At 34.8% G+C, this 14,411-nt stretch overlaps 1 protein-coding gene and 1 non-coding gene across 3 annotated transcripts; both read right to left on the minus strand.

Annotated features, from left to right (window-relative positions):
* Nucleotides 1-1,913: 1,913 nt before the first annotated feature.
* LOC125646970 (probable peptidyl-tRNA hydrolase 2) lies at nt 1,914-13,462 on the minus strand. 2 transcript variants are annotated; one of them, XM_048873642.2, is made up of 7 exons: nt 13,330-13,443; nt 12,988-13,006; nt 10,160-10,286; nt 8,078-8,170; nt 6,706-6,914; nt 6,453-6,567; nt 1,914-3,633 (listed from the first exon to the last, which is right to left on the minus strand). In XM_048873642.2, exons 3-7 carry the CDS (start codon nt 10,250-10,252, stop codon nt 3,547-3,549), a joined length of 597 nt encoding a protein of 198 aa, XP_048729599.1. In that variant the 5' UTR covers nt 10,253-10,286; nt 12,988-13,006; nt 13,330-13,443; the 3' UTR covers nt 1,914-3,546. The 2 variants fall into 2 exon arrangements, with proteins under 2 accessions (XP_048729599.1, XP_048729600.1); XM_048873643.2 differs by lacking the exon at nt 12,988-13,006 and having other exon boundaries at nt 13,330-13,462.
* Trnaa-cgc (transfer RNA alanine (anticodon CGC)) lies at nt 12,283-12,354 on the minus strand. Its single transcript has one exon. It is a non-coding gene; the product is annotated as a tRNA-Ala (tRNA).
* Nucleotides 13,463-14,411: the final 949 nt, after the last annotated feature.

Raw genomic sequence — 14,411 nt, forward strand, 5'->3', positions numbered from 1 at the left:
AATCTCGTCTACCCTAGTTCACGTCGTTCTAAGATGTTATACATAAAATCCGTAAAAGCCTGTAAATCTTATTTTCTTAATCATATATAATCACTCCACCATTAACGCCATGTTTTTTGTTGTGGTTCAAACGCTTTGTTTGTAATTTGCTAAATAACGACGCTGAATATGACGTCACAATATACTGTTTACATCAATTGCGTTATATTTCCCGCGTTCAATATATAGGTGGATCAAATGTCCAAAAATTAGGATGCTTTGATACAGTTCCGTCCGCGTGCTAACTTCGGGTTGTTTTTGTCCTGTTTTGGATATAGATACTAATGTCAAAACTTTTTTGCTTCGCCCTCAAACACGGTCACGCCGTAAAACATATTAGTGTCTATAGTCAGTTTTACACAATAAATAATCATAGTGTCTATAGTCAGTTTTACACAATAAATAATCATAGTGTCTATAGTCAGTTCTACACAATAAATAATCATAGTGTCTATAGTCAGTTCTACACAATAAATAATCATAGTGTCTATAGTCAGTTCTACACAATAAAGAATCATAGTGTCTATAGTCAGTTCTACACAATAAATAATCATAGTGTCTATAACCAGTTCTACACAATAAATAATCATAGTGTCTATAGTCAGTTCTACACAATAAATAATCATAGTGTCTATAGTCAGTTCTACACAATAAATAATCATAGTGTCTATAGTCAGTTCTATACAATAAATAATCATATTGTCTATAGTCAGTTCTACACAATAAAGAATCATAGTGTCTATAGTCAGTTCTACACAATGAATAATTATAGTGTCTATAGTCAGTTCTACATAGTAAAATGACTATAGTAATGTTGTACACAGTAAACTGATTGTAAATGATTTTTCTATGTTCCTGTTGGTTTGTTCTGGTATATTCGATAACCTACTATTTTTACATTGTGCAGTGATAGAACTTCACCATTACTGTTTGTCTTCACTGTTTTTGCGTAGCACAAATTTTCCAAATTGAGCGAACTGAAACAATTTCATTAATTCTAAAAATAGTTGCTGATCTGCAGCGTGAATCCCAGATGATGGGTTTGTCAAGTGAACGTGATGTCCATTAGGAACATTGATACTGTGTTTGTATAAATTTTATATATTAAATAAAGTTTACAACTCACTAATGTAACCGTTATAAAGAAAACTTGTCCTAATATTTGATTAACATAAAAATGATGAGCTATCTTTTATTTTTGATAATTATACACTACTAAAAAGTTGACGATGCAGAAGCTGAAATCATCCCGTTTATTATGAAGTTGAGTTGTTAGTTTGCTCTCAACATTTATTTTCAACAAGAGGCCCACAGTAGTTTCTGGGAAGAAGTTGTTAACTGATGACGCACGGCAACCAATTGCAATAGGTCACCTGAGTTTACTCAGGTGACCTAATAAAATATATAAGTAGGAAGCAGATGCGGAGAACTCTGAGGCGTCTTTCATTTTGAGTTCTCAGGTATTTATCGAAGCGACATATGAATGAAAATGATTATTGTTACATGTATATAAAACATTGTCGATATTTCAAAATGTAGAGTTAAAGGCCACAAAAGCTTTTTTCTTCTCATGTATAAGCTTTTCCCGTGTATCAATCAAATTATAGGTTTGCACGATATTGCATAGAAATACCGATACTTTGTCTATTTCAAGTTACATGCATCGCATGGAAATACTTCGTACATTGGCAGAAAGGTGCAAATCAAAATGTCTCCTACCCTTTCTTCAAATGCAGCGAGCATAGGCCTAAATTTGAAGCCCTTAACTGGTCTTGGTGACATCTCCATATGAGTGAAAAATTCTCAAGCGAGATGTTAAGCAAGATACAATCAATCAAATGCAGAGGGAGCAACAAAAAACCCATAAGAAATCAGATCATGCGGTAGCCTTTAATCACCAATAATACATAATCAACACAAATTTCTTTATTGTGTTGTGCATAATACAGATACTGTAACAGTTACAAAATTTTATATTCGATATATGAACTGAAATACATGCACCACAGAACATGAAAGAGATCAATAAAATTTACAAACACCACAACTGTTCATTATACTTCTGCCAATACAAATAAGAACATCGTAAATATATAAACACATGATTTCATTTTTTAATCATACTACAGAATTCAATGAATAAATATAAACAAAAAAAGTGAGGCTTAACAATAACTGAAATGCATTGTCCTTACAGTTATCTCTCAATGCATTCATATTTGTAGTTTGCAAAACAAAATCTGTGCACTTATATTTGTTGTCTTTATATTTGTTGTCTTCTGTCTGAGTTTCAACACCTATGCATTTTATAAAACATTCATAATTAGCGGTCAGAATTACAAATCTATGTATTGAAGTATCCTAGATTCTTAAAAGTCGGGGGGGGGGGGGGGGGGGGGGGGGGGGGGGGGGGGGGGGGGGGGGAGGCGATATCAGACAAAAGGGTAGACAAGCCTCCTGTTGGTTTGTTCTTGTATATTCGATAACCTACTAATTTCACATTGTGCACTGATAAAACTTCACCATTACTGTTTGTCTTCACTGTTTTTGCCTAGCACAAATTTTTCAAATCGAGTAAACTGAAATAATTCCATTAATTCCAAAAATAGTTGCTGATTTGCAGGCGCGAATCCCGGATGATGAATTTGTCAAGCGAACGTGCTGTCCATTAGGCCACGGACCATTTTAGCTGTGTTTGTATAAATTTTATATATTAAATAAAGTTTACTACATATATGTACTTACTAATGTAACCATAATAAAAGAAAACTTTTCCAAATATTTGATTAACACAAAAATGATGAGTTATCCTCTAGTTTTTATAATTATGCACCACTAAATTAACAAACAAATCAATCTTGCATTAAAAAAAAAGAGACCCACATCAACCAAAATTGGAAGTGCATTCGTAGTGATCACCCTTTGTTTCTGTGAAACCCAAATATTTTGAAAAGCATAATAATAATAATTTTTCACACACCATGTCAAAATAGTAGTCAGAGGTCTGACAAATAGAGCACACAAAAAAGGGGAGTGTCAAAATAGTAGTCAGATGTTGTGACTAATAGTGCAAAAAAAAGGGGAGTGCACTATTTATCAAAACCCTGACTAAAAGTACATTATGGCATGACACCCTCAAAATATAACATTATTATGTAAATATCAACATCCATTATAAAGAGTGTTCATAAACCTAAAGCATGGGATCTCACGATTGAATTTGTTAACCATGAATAAAATTTCCACTGTATTAGCTAGGCCTTATACAATGGATACATGTAAATACATGTAAAAAGAGACTAAAAAATAGAAATGCTACAATTTAATTGCAGACAGTGGACGAATATGTACTATGAAAATGTACACTTGTCAATAAAGCTGAAACTTGGAAGAAATGCAGCAAACAAAAACGACAATAATAATAATATATAAAAATTAATTAACACTCAGTGAAATATAAATATTTTCTATCGCAAAATACAAGTAGCTAATCAGCGTTGCTCTCCTTTAAAGGAGTTTAAGAGAACCAGTTATCGAGTCCACCACTTCAAGTTTACCCATAATGGCTAACACAGTGGTAGATCCTGCAGCAATCTGTAAAAAGTAAGAATGGTTTAGAAAACTGCCTTCTTGATTGTTTATCTACAATACACATGCTTTAAACCCCAGTTCACTAAATCACATACAATGTATATCAAACAAGCATTCTGTAAGTATTGCATAGCGGTACATGTCCCCTACCGGTCCCAATGTCCCCTACCGGTCCCAGGTCAAGACGTTTGTGTAATATTCTGTGTGTGAACAATATAACTTGAGAAGGTTACATAGAATTTTAGAAGGGTAATGCTGGAGAAGATTACATAGAACTTTAGAAGGGTAATGCTGAAGAAGATTACATAGAATTTTAGAGGAGTAATGCTGGAGAAGATTACATAGAATTTTAGAAGGGTAATGCTGGAGAAGATTACATAGAACTTTAGAAGGGTAATGCTGAAGAAGATTACATAGAATTTTAGAAGGGTAATGCTGGAGAAAATTACATAGAACTTTAGAAGGGTAATGCTGGAGAAGATTACACAGAATTTTAGAAGGGTAATGCTGGAGAAGATTACATAGAACTTTAGAAGGGTAATGCTGGAGAAGATTACATAGAATTTTAGAAGGGTAATGCTGGAGAAGATTACATAGAATTTTAGAAGGGTAATGTTGGAGAAGATTACACAGAATTTTAGAAGGTAATGCTGGAGAAGATTACATAGAATTTTAGAACGCTCAGATCGAAAGAGAACACCCTTTTTAATTTTCAGATTTATCGGTTCTGTTGTTATGGAATGTTAGCATAATTCACCTGTGACAAAAGTGAAACCTTATTTCTATCTAATCGATCGATAACCGCATATCAAGATTCAGATTCTTAAGTTAAGGCATCGTAGACAGAAGTCCATAAAACTAAATTTAGCACAAAGTCCCATAAATCTTGTAAATATCAGTCTATAGTGATGACACTTAAATTTGATCTGTAAACAAATACAAGTAAATCACAAACCACATCTCAGCTTTCTAAATCAAAGTATGGTGAAACAAGAGGCCCACGGGCCACATCACTCACCTGAGTCACCTTGACTCATATTTAAAGATTTTTTTCCTATATATTTGCATGTAAAACTTTTATCCCTATTGTGGCCCCAACCTATAAAACTGAATCTGCACTATATCATGAAGCTTTCATGTAAATGTAAACTTTTCTGGCAAGTGATTTTTCAGGTCAGGAAGCTTTTGTGCAAATGTAAACTTCGTAACCCAATGATTCTTAAGGAAAAATTTTTTAAAGTTTTTTTTCTTCTATTTCTTAATTATGTAAAACTTTGACCCCCTATTGTGGCCCTATCCTAACCCCTGGAGTCATGAGTTTAAAAAACTTGAATCTGCACTATGTTAGGATGTGTTCATGTAAATTTCCCCTTTCCTGGCTTAGTAGTTTTTGAGAAGAAGATTTTTAAAGATTTTCCCTATATATTTGTATGTAACACTTTGATCCCCTATTGTGGCCCCATCCTACTCCCGAAGGCCATGATCTTAACAAACTTGAATCTGTACTATGTCAGAAAGTTTTCATGTAAATTTCAGCTCTTCTGGCCCAGTGGTTCTTGAGAAGATTTTCAAATGACCCCACCCTATTTTTGCATTTTTGTGATTATCTCCCCTTTGAAGGGGGCATGGCCCTTCATTTGAACAAAATTGAAAGCCCTTCACCCAAGGATGCTTTTGGTCAAGTTTGGTTATATTTGGCCCAGTGGTTCAGGAGAAGTTGAAAATGTAAAAAAAATTACAGATGGACAGACAGACAGACAGACAACAGGCGATCAGAAAACCTCACATGAGCTTTCAGCTCATGTGAGCTAAAAAGTCTGGAAAACAGAAATTGAACAAGTTCAATCAACCATGAAACTAAATCTTACTAGTTTTGTTAGAATAGGTCAATGCTACAAAAGTAAAACTTGATTTGTGTCTAATCATTAGGTAACCACATATCAATTTTCAAATTCCTAAGTTAAAGCATAGCGAAAAAAGTCCAGAAGATTATCTTTGGCACAAAGTCCCATAAATTTTGTACATGTAAAAATCACTCAACTGTGATGAAACTTCAACTTGATTTGTAAACATACATTTGTAAACCATGTACCAAATTTCAGCTTCTTAAGTGAAAATATGATGAAACAAAAGGCCCATGGGCCACATCACTCACCTGAGTCACACCTTGGCCCATATTTAAAGATTTTCCCTATACATTCGCATGTAAAACTTTGATCTCTATTGTGGCCCCAACCTACCTCCGGGGCCCATGATTTTTACAAACTTGAATTTGCACATGTGAGGGAGTTTTCATATAAATTTCAGCTCTTCTGGCCCAGTGGTTCTTGAGAAGATTTTTAAATGACACCACCATATTTTTACATTTTTGTGATTATCTCCCCTTTGAAGGGGGCATGGCAAACTTGAAAGTTCTTCACCTAAGAATGCTTTTTGCCAAGTTTGGTTGAAATTGTCCCAGTGGTTCTGGAGAAGTCAAAAATGTAAAAAGTTTACAGACGGACAGACAGACGACGGACAACAGGCGATCAGAAAAGCTCACTTGAGCTAAAAAGTCTGGAAAACTAAGTTGTGCAAGACAGACAGACAAATAGATAGACCGAGTGTAAACTAGTAGTCCCCTTCAGCCGGTAGGGGACTAGTATATGTGTCCGCATCACAATACTGACCTCAGGCTATGGGTCAATTGTTTTGAAATAAAGTACATAGTGTACATTGTATCTTAGCATTCATACTTCGCTCTCTGCTTTCTCCATTGTGTGTTTAAATTAGTTTTATCGATGCTGTGTACCAATACTGATTGACTAAATGAGCTGTCTTACCTGTGTTCGACCTGCGTCGTGCACGATGTAATGCGGTAGTCCTAGACTGGAGGCTTTTTCAGCAAGGCCCATTAACTGACCTGTGTTATCACCTTTCGTGACAATTTTTGTTTCTCTAATCAGAAGGAAAGACACAAACATAAGAATGACCATGGTTACCAAACATTTTGTACGTATATACCTGACCTATACCGTTTCCTACACAGAACAATACATTGCACAGCATGATTTATATCTCTGGAAATTAACTGACCCAAACTGTTCCCAACTCATCAGCATCTGTCCAAACTTCTGGGGATCGTCCAGCAGAGTTCTATGTAGACCGAGAGCAGCATGAGCAACCTGGGCAGCTATCTTCCCGACTCCCATCTGTAGTTCCGAGTTGACCACAAAGATCATTTTATAGAAGTCCACACCTTCGGGTAAATACCCTGCTTCATCACTGTCGTCTGATTCATCCTGCTGTTAAAACAACATCCATCTATCTGATTAATCCTGCTGTTAAAACAACATCCATCTATCTGACCTCAGGCGTGTATAAATAAACCGTTTCTCAATCAAGAGGTGAAGCCATTTCTTGTGATTAATCATTATAGAACCTACACTATCAAATCACATCAGTGAAGAAATTTATCCAGCGTCCAAAATCTCAAATACAGCTCTTGCTGATGAAAAATACATTTTGTTAACCAATGCGTCACACACATATCTTATTACAAAATAATATTGAATTAACCATGGAAACAGGGTTATGTATGCTCACATTGATAGGTGTATCAAACATTAATTCTATGCTTACACTCAGAGGTGTATCAAACATTAATTCTATGCTTATACTGAGAAGTGCATCAAACATTAATTCTATGTTTACATTGAGAGGTGCATCAAACATTAATTCAATGCTTATACTGAGAGGTGCATCAAACATTAATTCTATGTTTACACTGAGAGGTGCACCAAACATTAATTCTATGTTTACACTGAGAGGTGCATCAAACATTAATTCTATGTTTACACTGAGAGGTGCATCAAACATTAATTCTCTGCTTACACTGAGAGGTGCATCAAACATTAATTCTCTGCTTATACTGAGAGGTGCATCAAACATTAATTCTATGCTTATACTGAGAGGTGCATCAAACATTAATTCTATGCTTATACTGAGAGGTGCATCAAACATTAATTCTCTGCTTACACTGAGAGGTGCATCAAACATTAATTCTCTGCTTACACTGAGAGGTGCATCAAACATTAATTCTATGCTTATACTGAGAGGTGCATCAAATATTAATTCTATGCTTACATTGAGAGGTGTATCAAACATTAATTTTATGCTTACATTGAGAGAGCCTCTAACATTAATTCTATGTTTACAGAGAAAAATGCATCAAACATTAATTCTATGTTTACATTGAGAGGTGCATCAAACATTAATTCTATGCTTATACTGAAAGGTGCATCAAATATCAATTCTATGCTTACATTGAGAGGTGTATCAAACATTAATTTTATGCTTACATTGAGAGTGCCTCTAACATTAATTCTATGTTTACAGAGAAAAATGCATCAAACATTAATTCTATGTTTACATTGAGAGGTGTATCAAACATTAATTCTATGCTTACGTTGAGAGGTGCATCAATATTACTCCTGTGTTGATTTTCTATGACCCATGCAGCAGCCAAATCTGCATTACTGTTCCCAGTGTAATACAAAGCCTGTAATGAAGCACAAATATGAACATGAAAACAAAATACCTGGAAATAATTTCAACTTAAAATATCCATAACTTCCTTGAACATTAAAAAATCTCAATCCAAATAGCAGATGCACAACTTCACTATTATATAAAATATATAAAGTTTTAATCAAATCTGTTCATCAGTCTTAAAAATGCACTTTGGTTAAATTATGTCTACAGATGAAAAGACAAGTTGATTTTAGTATATCCCCCTAACACTTGTTTGTGGGGGGATATTATTATTAGGCTACAAGAAATACTTCTGTTTCACGTTCCTGGCCAACCATATTTGATGACCATCAACTCCAAATGTTATGAACATTTACCATGTTTACATCATTAAATTTTTCTACCGACTTCAGCCAAGAGCAGCATTCACTCAGAAATGCATCAGTTGAATATTACTTCTGACGTTTCTTTATTCTCTTTTTATCTTTCAGTCACGGCCGTGTAATAGTTCAAACATATGACTGACATTGAATACTGGATGCTACTTTGTCTGATCACGGTGATGTCTGCAGAATGAGTGTAGACAGTAATAACTTTGACAGTAACAACAGATAAAGAGTATTGCCAAAAAATTGTCAAGAATCATAATACTCGATAGCGATGATACTCGATAGCGATGACACTCATAGTGATGATACTCATAGCGATGACACTCATAATGATGATACTCATAGTGATGATACTCATAGTGATAATACTCATAGCGATGATACTCATAGCGATGACACTCATAATGATGATACTCATAGCGATGATACTCATAGTGATAACAATAACTCATAGTGATAATACTCATAGTGATGATACTCATAATGATGATACTCATAGTGATAATACTCATAGGGATAATACTCATAGCGATGATACTCATAGCGATGACACTCATAATGATGATACTCATAGTGATAATACTCATAGTGATGATACTCATAATGATGATACTCATAATGATAATACTCATAGTGATAATACTCATAGTGATAATATTCATAATGATGATACTCATAGCGATGATACTCATAGTGATAATACTCATAGTGATGATACTCATAGTGATGATACTCATAGTGATAATACTCATAGTGATAATACTCATAGTGATAATATTCATAATGATGATACTCATAGTGATGATACTCATAGTGATAATATTCATAATGATGATACTCATATTGATGATACTCATAGCGATGATACTCATAGTGATGATACTCATAGTGATGATACTCATAGCGATGATACTCATAGCGATGATACTCATAATGATGATACTCATAGTGATGATACTCATAGCGATGATACTCATAGCGACGACACTCATAGTGATGATACTCATAGTGATAATACTCATAGTGATAATACTCATAGCGATGATACTCATAGCGATGACACTCATAGTGATGATACTCATAGTGATAATACTAATAGTGATGATACTCATAGTGATAATACTCATAGCGATAACAATAATACTCATAGTGATGATACTCATAGTGATGATACTCATAGCGATAATACTCATAGTGATAATACTCATAGCGATAACAATAATACTCATAGCGGTAACGGGAAACTTATTGTCATTTGATAGTGATAGAAAATAGAATCAAGAACAAAAATACTCAAAGCTATAATACTCATAATGATGATCATGATACTCATAGTAATAATACTCATAGCGATAATACTCATAGTGATGATACTCATAGCGATAATATTCATAATGATAATACTCATAGCGATAATGAGAAACGTATTGTCATTTGATAGCAACAGGGACTGATATTAAAAGTTACCAATGTTCATGACTATTTGGCATTCCTGAGGAAAACTTAGTACAATTTATAAACATTGTAATCATTGACAAATGCATGCTGTCCACCTTGTTCTAGTCCTCTTCTTACTCTCAGAATAATTTGCTTTACATAAGGCTCAATATAAATTTTATCAATATTACCTTGATGGAAGCATTCTGAGAAAATCCCAGAGATAAGAGGATATTCAGAAGGTCCTCCTTCGGTTGAAAGGCTCCATCTGAGGCTGTGTCCATATTGCAGTGGAGTCGTAAATGTTGGTTGACAAATCTTTTACAAAATAAAAGAGAGAAATAAATAATGTTGTAGATTGCCTGAGCAAGATTTCATTCAGCCCCAATGGATTCCAGGGATTTCATTCAGCCCCTTTGGATTCCAGGGATTTCATTAAGTCCCTATGAATTTCAGGGATTTCATTCAGCCCCTATGGATTCCAGGAATTTCATTCAGCCCCTATGGATTCCAGGGACTTATTTTAACTACAAGGTCCTGTGCCAGTTTATTTTAGTTGGAAATTTTTCTCTGAAAAGTGATTGGCAAATTGGGAAATGATAAAGCCTACATAAAAGGGGAGGCAAATTTTATTCATATGTGGTAACTTTCACAGGGTCCTAAGATACCATTTTTAATTATCATAATTAAAAGAGTTCAGTTATACAGTCTGTTTAGTTTCGGTGGGTTTCGTTTCGGTAGATTTTGTTTTGCACTTTACAGGTACCCGTAATTTTCTAGGGTTTTGAATTTTTTTGCTAACTTTCAAGTAAAATTGATGAAATTTTGTGAGCCACATGGGTGTTGCCGTTTTGTTCAACTATCTGATTCCTCAGCTCTCTCTGTTATCTTAAAATTCCTAGAAGCCACACAAGGGGTTCTGAGTAATCAATTTATTAGTTGCTTCAACAGTTGTTCGACTTTTAAATTTGATTGCCAAAAATACAAGACTCTGATCAATGTGCAATTTGTAAATTAAACACTCAATTTGTTCAACATGAATCTGACATAACAATATTATTGCAACAGTTTTTAGTAAATCTTTATACAGAAAACAGTAGTATGACTAAATTGATGGATGAGCTCACAGGTTTCTTATTCTACAAATGAAAATATTAGACTGTGTTATGTCTTTGAAAAACCTGTAGACGAAATAAATAAACTGTTTGAAAAGTACCACCAATTTTCTCATACTTTCGTTCGTATTTGTTGTTGTTAGGCACTGTTTAAGTTGACTGCATTATATTTGAAATTCCCAATTTAAATGAATAGGTGGATCAAATGCCTAAAATCATGTTGCAATATGTAAAAACAACTTGATCATCTGTAAGCAAATTACCATAACTCCCAAACAAACAGTCTTCTTAAAAAGTTAAAATAGACCATTTTCCAGTTCCATATGAAAACATTTTTAATATTTGGATGTTACTGGGCATTTAGCCCCAGAGAAATATAACAAATAAGAAAATGAGAGAATAATTCAATATTTCCAATTTATGCTACTTTACTATAAATAGGATTATTTACACATGTAATACTTGGGGCAATGCCCCAGGGGCATGCTAATTGAGCACTTCATGCTTCACTCAGTCCAATGGTCACAAAGATTGATTGATTGTATGCAGTCAATGATGTTAAGATTTGCAAACCACAAGCCAATCGGGCAACCATTTTCAGGAAATCCACATGTCCAAACTCAATTTCACTTGCCCAAAGAATAAAAATGAAAGTTGTTGAAAATGAAAGTAAATTATGTGCATGCGAAATCTGTATAATTCAAGACAAATGGGACGAATGACTTTGTTTGTGGCGAGTTATTCTAATTCTATGACTTAAGCATGCACGTAATATTTATTTACTTCCGACTGTCAAATTAAAACTCCGACGGGTAATTTTTTTTACAAGCCAGTCGGACTTGTTGCCAAGCGGATTTTACAAGTCCGACAGGGAAATCACTGGCCACGGGCGTTCAGACTATGGTCGCTAATTTTGCAGACTGTGTATGTATCTTGTTTAATGTCTCTCTCTCTCTCTTGAGAGAGAGAATTTTTCACTCACATGGAAACGTCGCAAAGATTGGTGAAGGGCTGGCTTCGAATTTAGGCCTATGCTTGGTGCTTACGGCCATTGAGCAGTGAGGTTTCTTTAGCGTGCCACACCTACTGTGACATAGGACATCCATTTTTAAGGTCATCTCCGAGGACCCGTGACATTCACACCTGATGCCAAGTGTTTGGTGATGGAACTGTCACTACCTGTTTTAACAACTTAGGTCTGTCACGGCTGGGATTCGAACCCCGGCCTTCCGCATGCGGGGCGAACGCTCTAACCTCTAGGCCACCGCGACAGTCACACTGATACCAGAGATATATATAAGAGAGATTATCAACTCTCCCTAGTCTCATATTATTTAACAGTCAATCATTTTCAAGCAAAAAAATTGCATAAACTAATGCAAATTGTGCATTACATAGATCTTATAATGAAAGATATCAAGTTCAAACCATCCAAAAACGTTTAAGATACAATATTTTTAGTTAGTTGTTTCACTTCGAAGTAAAATTTTGTTACACCGGTCGTGGCATCTCAGTGGTTAGAACGCTCATTTTGTAACCAGGAGGTTATATGGCTGCGTTAAACCCAAGATGTTAAATTAGGTAGTGATTGCTCCTTCACCAAAAGCTCGGCATTTAGAGAATCACGGGTCTTTCGGATATGACCTTAAAAATGGAGGTCCCGTGTCGAGGCAGACATTGGCTTGATAAAGAACACTCAATACTACGACCCAGAGCGCTAAATTAGGTCAAAGTTTGTGGTACTTCACCTACACCTGGTGACGTCTCCAATATGAGTGAAAAGTTTTCGCTGAGACGTAAAAACAATAAATCAATGAAAGTAAAATGAAAGTGAAGTTTCAAAAGGCGATATTTGACTCAAACTCAGCAATATTTCATGATGCAAATAGTTATGATTTGCCTACCTTTTTGTTATTAGAATATCTGTTGATCATCAAATCATATGTTCGATTCTAATTTATGATAAGAGTGAAATAAACTTTTAAAAATCAACACAAACTTATCAAATGATAAATAGGAATTAACAATTCATAGATGAGGCCATTAAGTAAAATAAGTTTAATTATTATTCGAGTGGCTGGTTATGGCGCCACCATCGTCTAAATTACACGTAGTGATAGTCTTACAATACTGATTTGCATTTCGGTTTCCTAACTAGAATCTAGATATGGCTACATCAAAACTATATTTCATTCTCCCTGAGAAACACTAAGTTTACAATTTATAGTGACTTGAGAAACACAAACCGTATAAGATGGGTCCTAGCACAGAAAGGTACTCATCATCATAGGTCAACTCATTGATCAGTATTCAGCAGTTCAGTATCTGATCTATATCATCATGACTGTGGTGTGTCCACAGTGCTATTAATTATAGAAATCCCGATCCCGACTTTTTTTCTTGAGATGGACAATGTGTAGTATGAACAAACATCAGGATCCCTGAAATCATTTCTTTCTTGAATATGACATGTCCAAAATAATAATGATAATAAATAATAAATAAATCAATTTCTGTTAGCAACAACTAAGGGGTGAGGATCACAGGGGCTCGGTTGTCAGATATTGAAAGTTTTGTATTATTTGTTCCCGAATAATAAATTCCTTTTGCATGTTTTGCATTAAAAAAAAGTATTTTTTTTAAATGTACACATGATACACCTTTTTTAAAACCTCTAAAAAAAGCGGATTTTGGTGGTGGATTTTATTTATATAATTTATTATTCGGACACAAATCATGCAAAACTTCAATTTATTATTCGGGAACAAATAATACAAAACTTCAATATCTGACAACCGAGCCCCTGTGGTAAGGATTTGTTAGATGAGGAAAATAATGCTTATAAATTTTAACGCACGGGAAGACGTCCGAAACGGAGGCTTGGAACACAGGTCTCAAAACTCCCACTGGCACTGATCAGGAAACGGAGAGTACAAGCAGTTAAAAGGCAAGTGTAACAGAATATAGGTTAGACACGGATAACTCACCAAGTTTTGAATTATCCAGGAATATTTTGTCTGATATGGAAAACTCTCATAAAGAACTTAAAAACGGACATGCTGAGTTTATAGAGTTGTAAGATTCAGAAAACAACTTGACTTTCTTATTTCCTTTTTTCCCTGTGAAGAATAGCGCCCTGAACAATTCGTCTCCATTCTCTCCTTCTCTCTGCTACGCTGTTGGCCTCTGTGCAGGTCTTTAGTCCAATTTCGTTTCTTTCTCTCTCTACTGTTCTTCTCCATATTTCTTTAGATCTGCCTTTCTTGCGCTTTCCTTCAGAAGTCCATGTAAGTGCTATTTTGGTGTTGTCCATTCTCAAAACGTGCCC

The sequence above is a fragment of the Ostrea edulis genome, chromosome 6 (genome assembly GCF_947568905.1).
Source record: "Ostrea edulis chromosome 6, xbOstEdul1.1, whole genome shotgun sequence".
Lineage (NCBI taxonomy): Eukaryota > Metazoa > Mollusca > Bivalvia > Ostreida > Ostreidae > Ostrea > Ostrea edulis.

Excerpts from the sequence above, each read along its gene's own strand:
- LOC125646970 (XM_048873643.2), bottom strand. The coding sequence starts at position 10,252 with ATGGACACAGCCTCAGATGGAGCCTTTCAACCGAAGGAGGACCTTCTG. Across the intron at positions 6,915-8,077 it reads ATATTGATGCACCTCTCAAC|CAGGATGAATCAGACGACAG; the intron begins GTAAGCATAGAA and ends TTGTTTTAACAG. Across the intron at positions 3,634-6,452 it reads ACGACGCAGGTCGAACACAG|ATTGCTGCAGGATCTACCAC; the intron begins GTAAGACAGCTC and ends TACTTTTTACAG.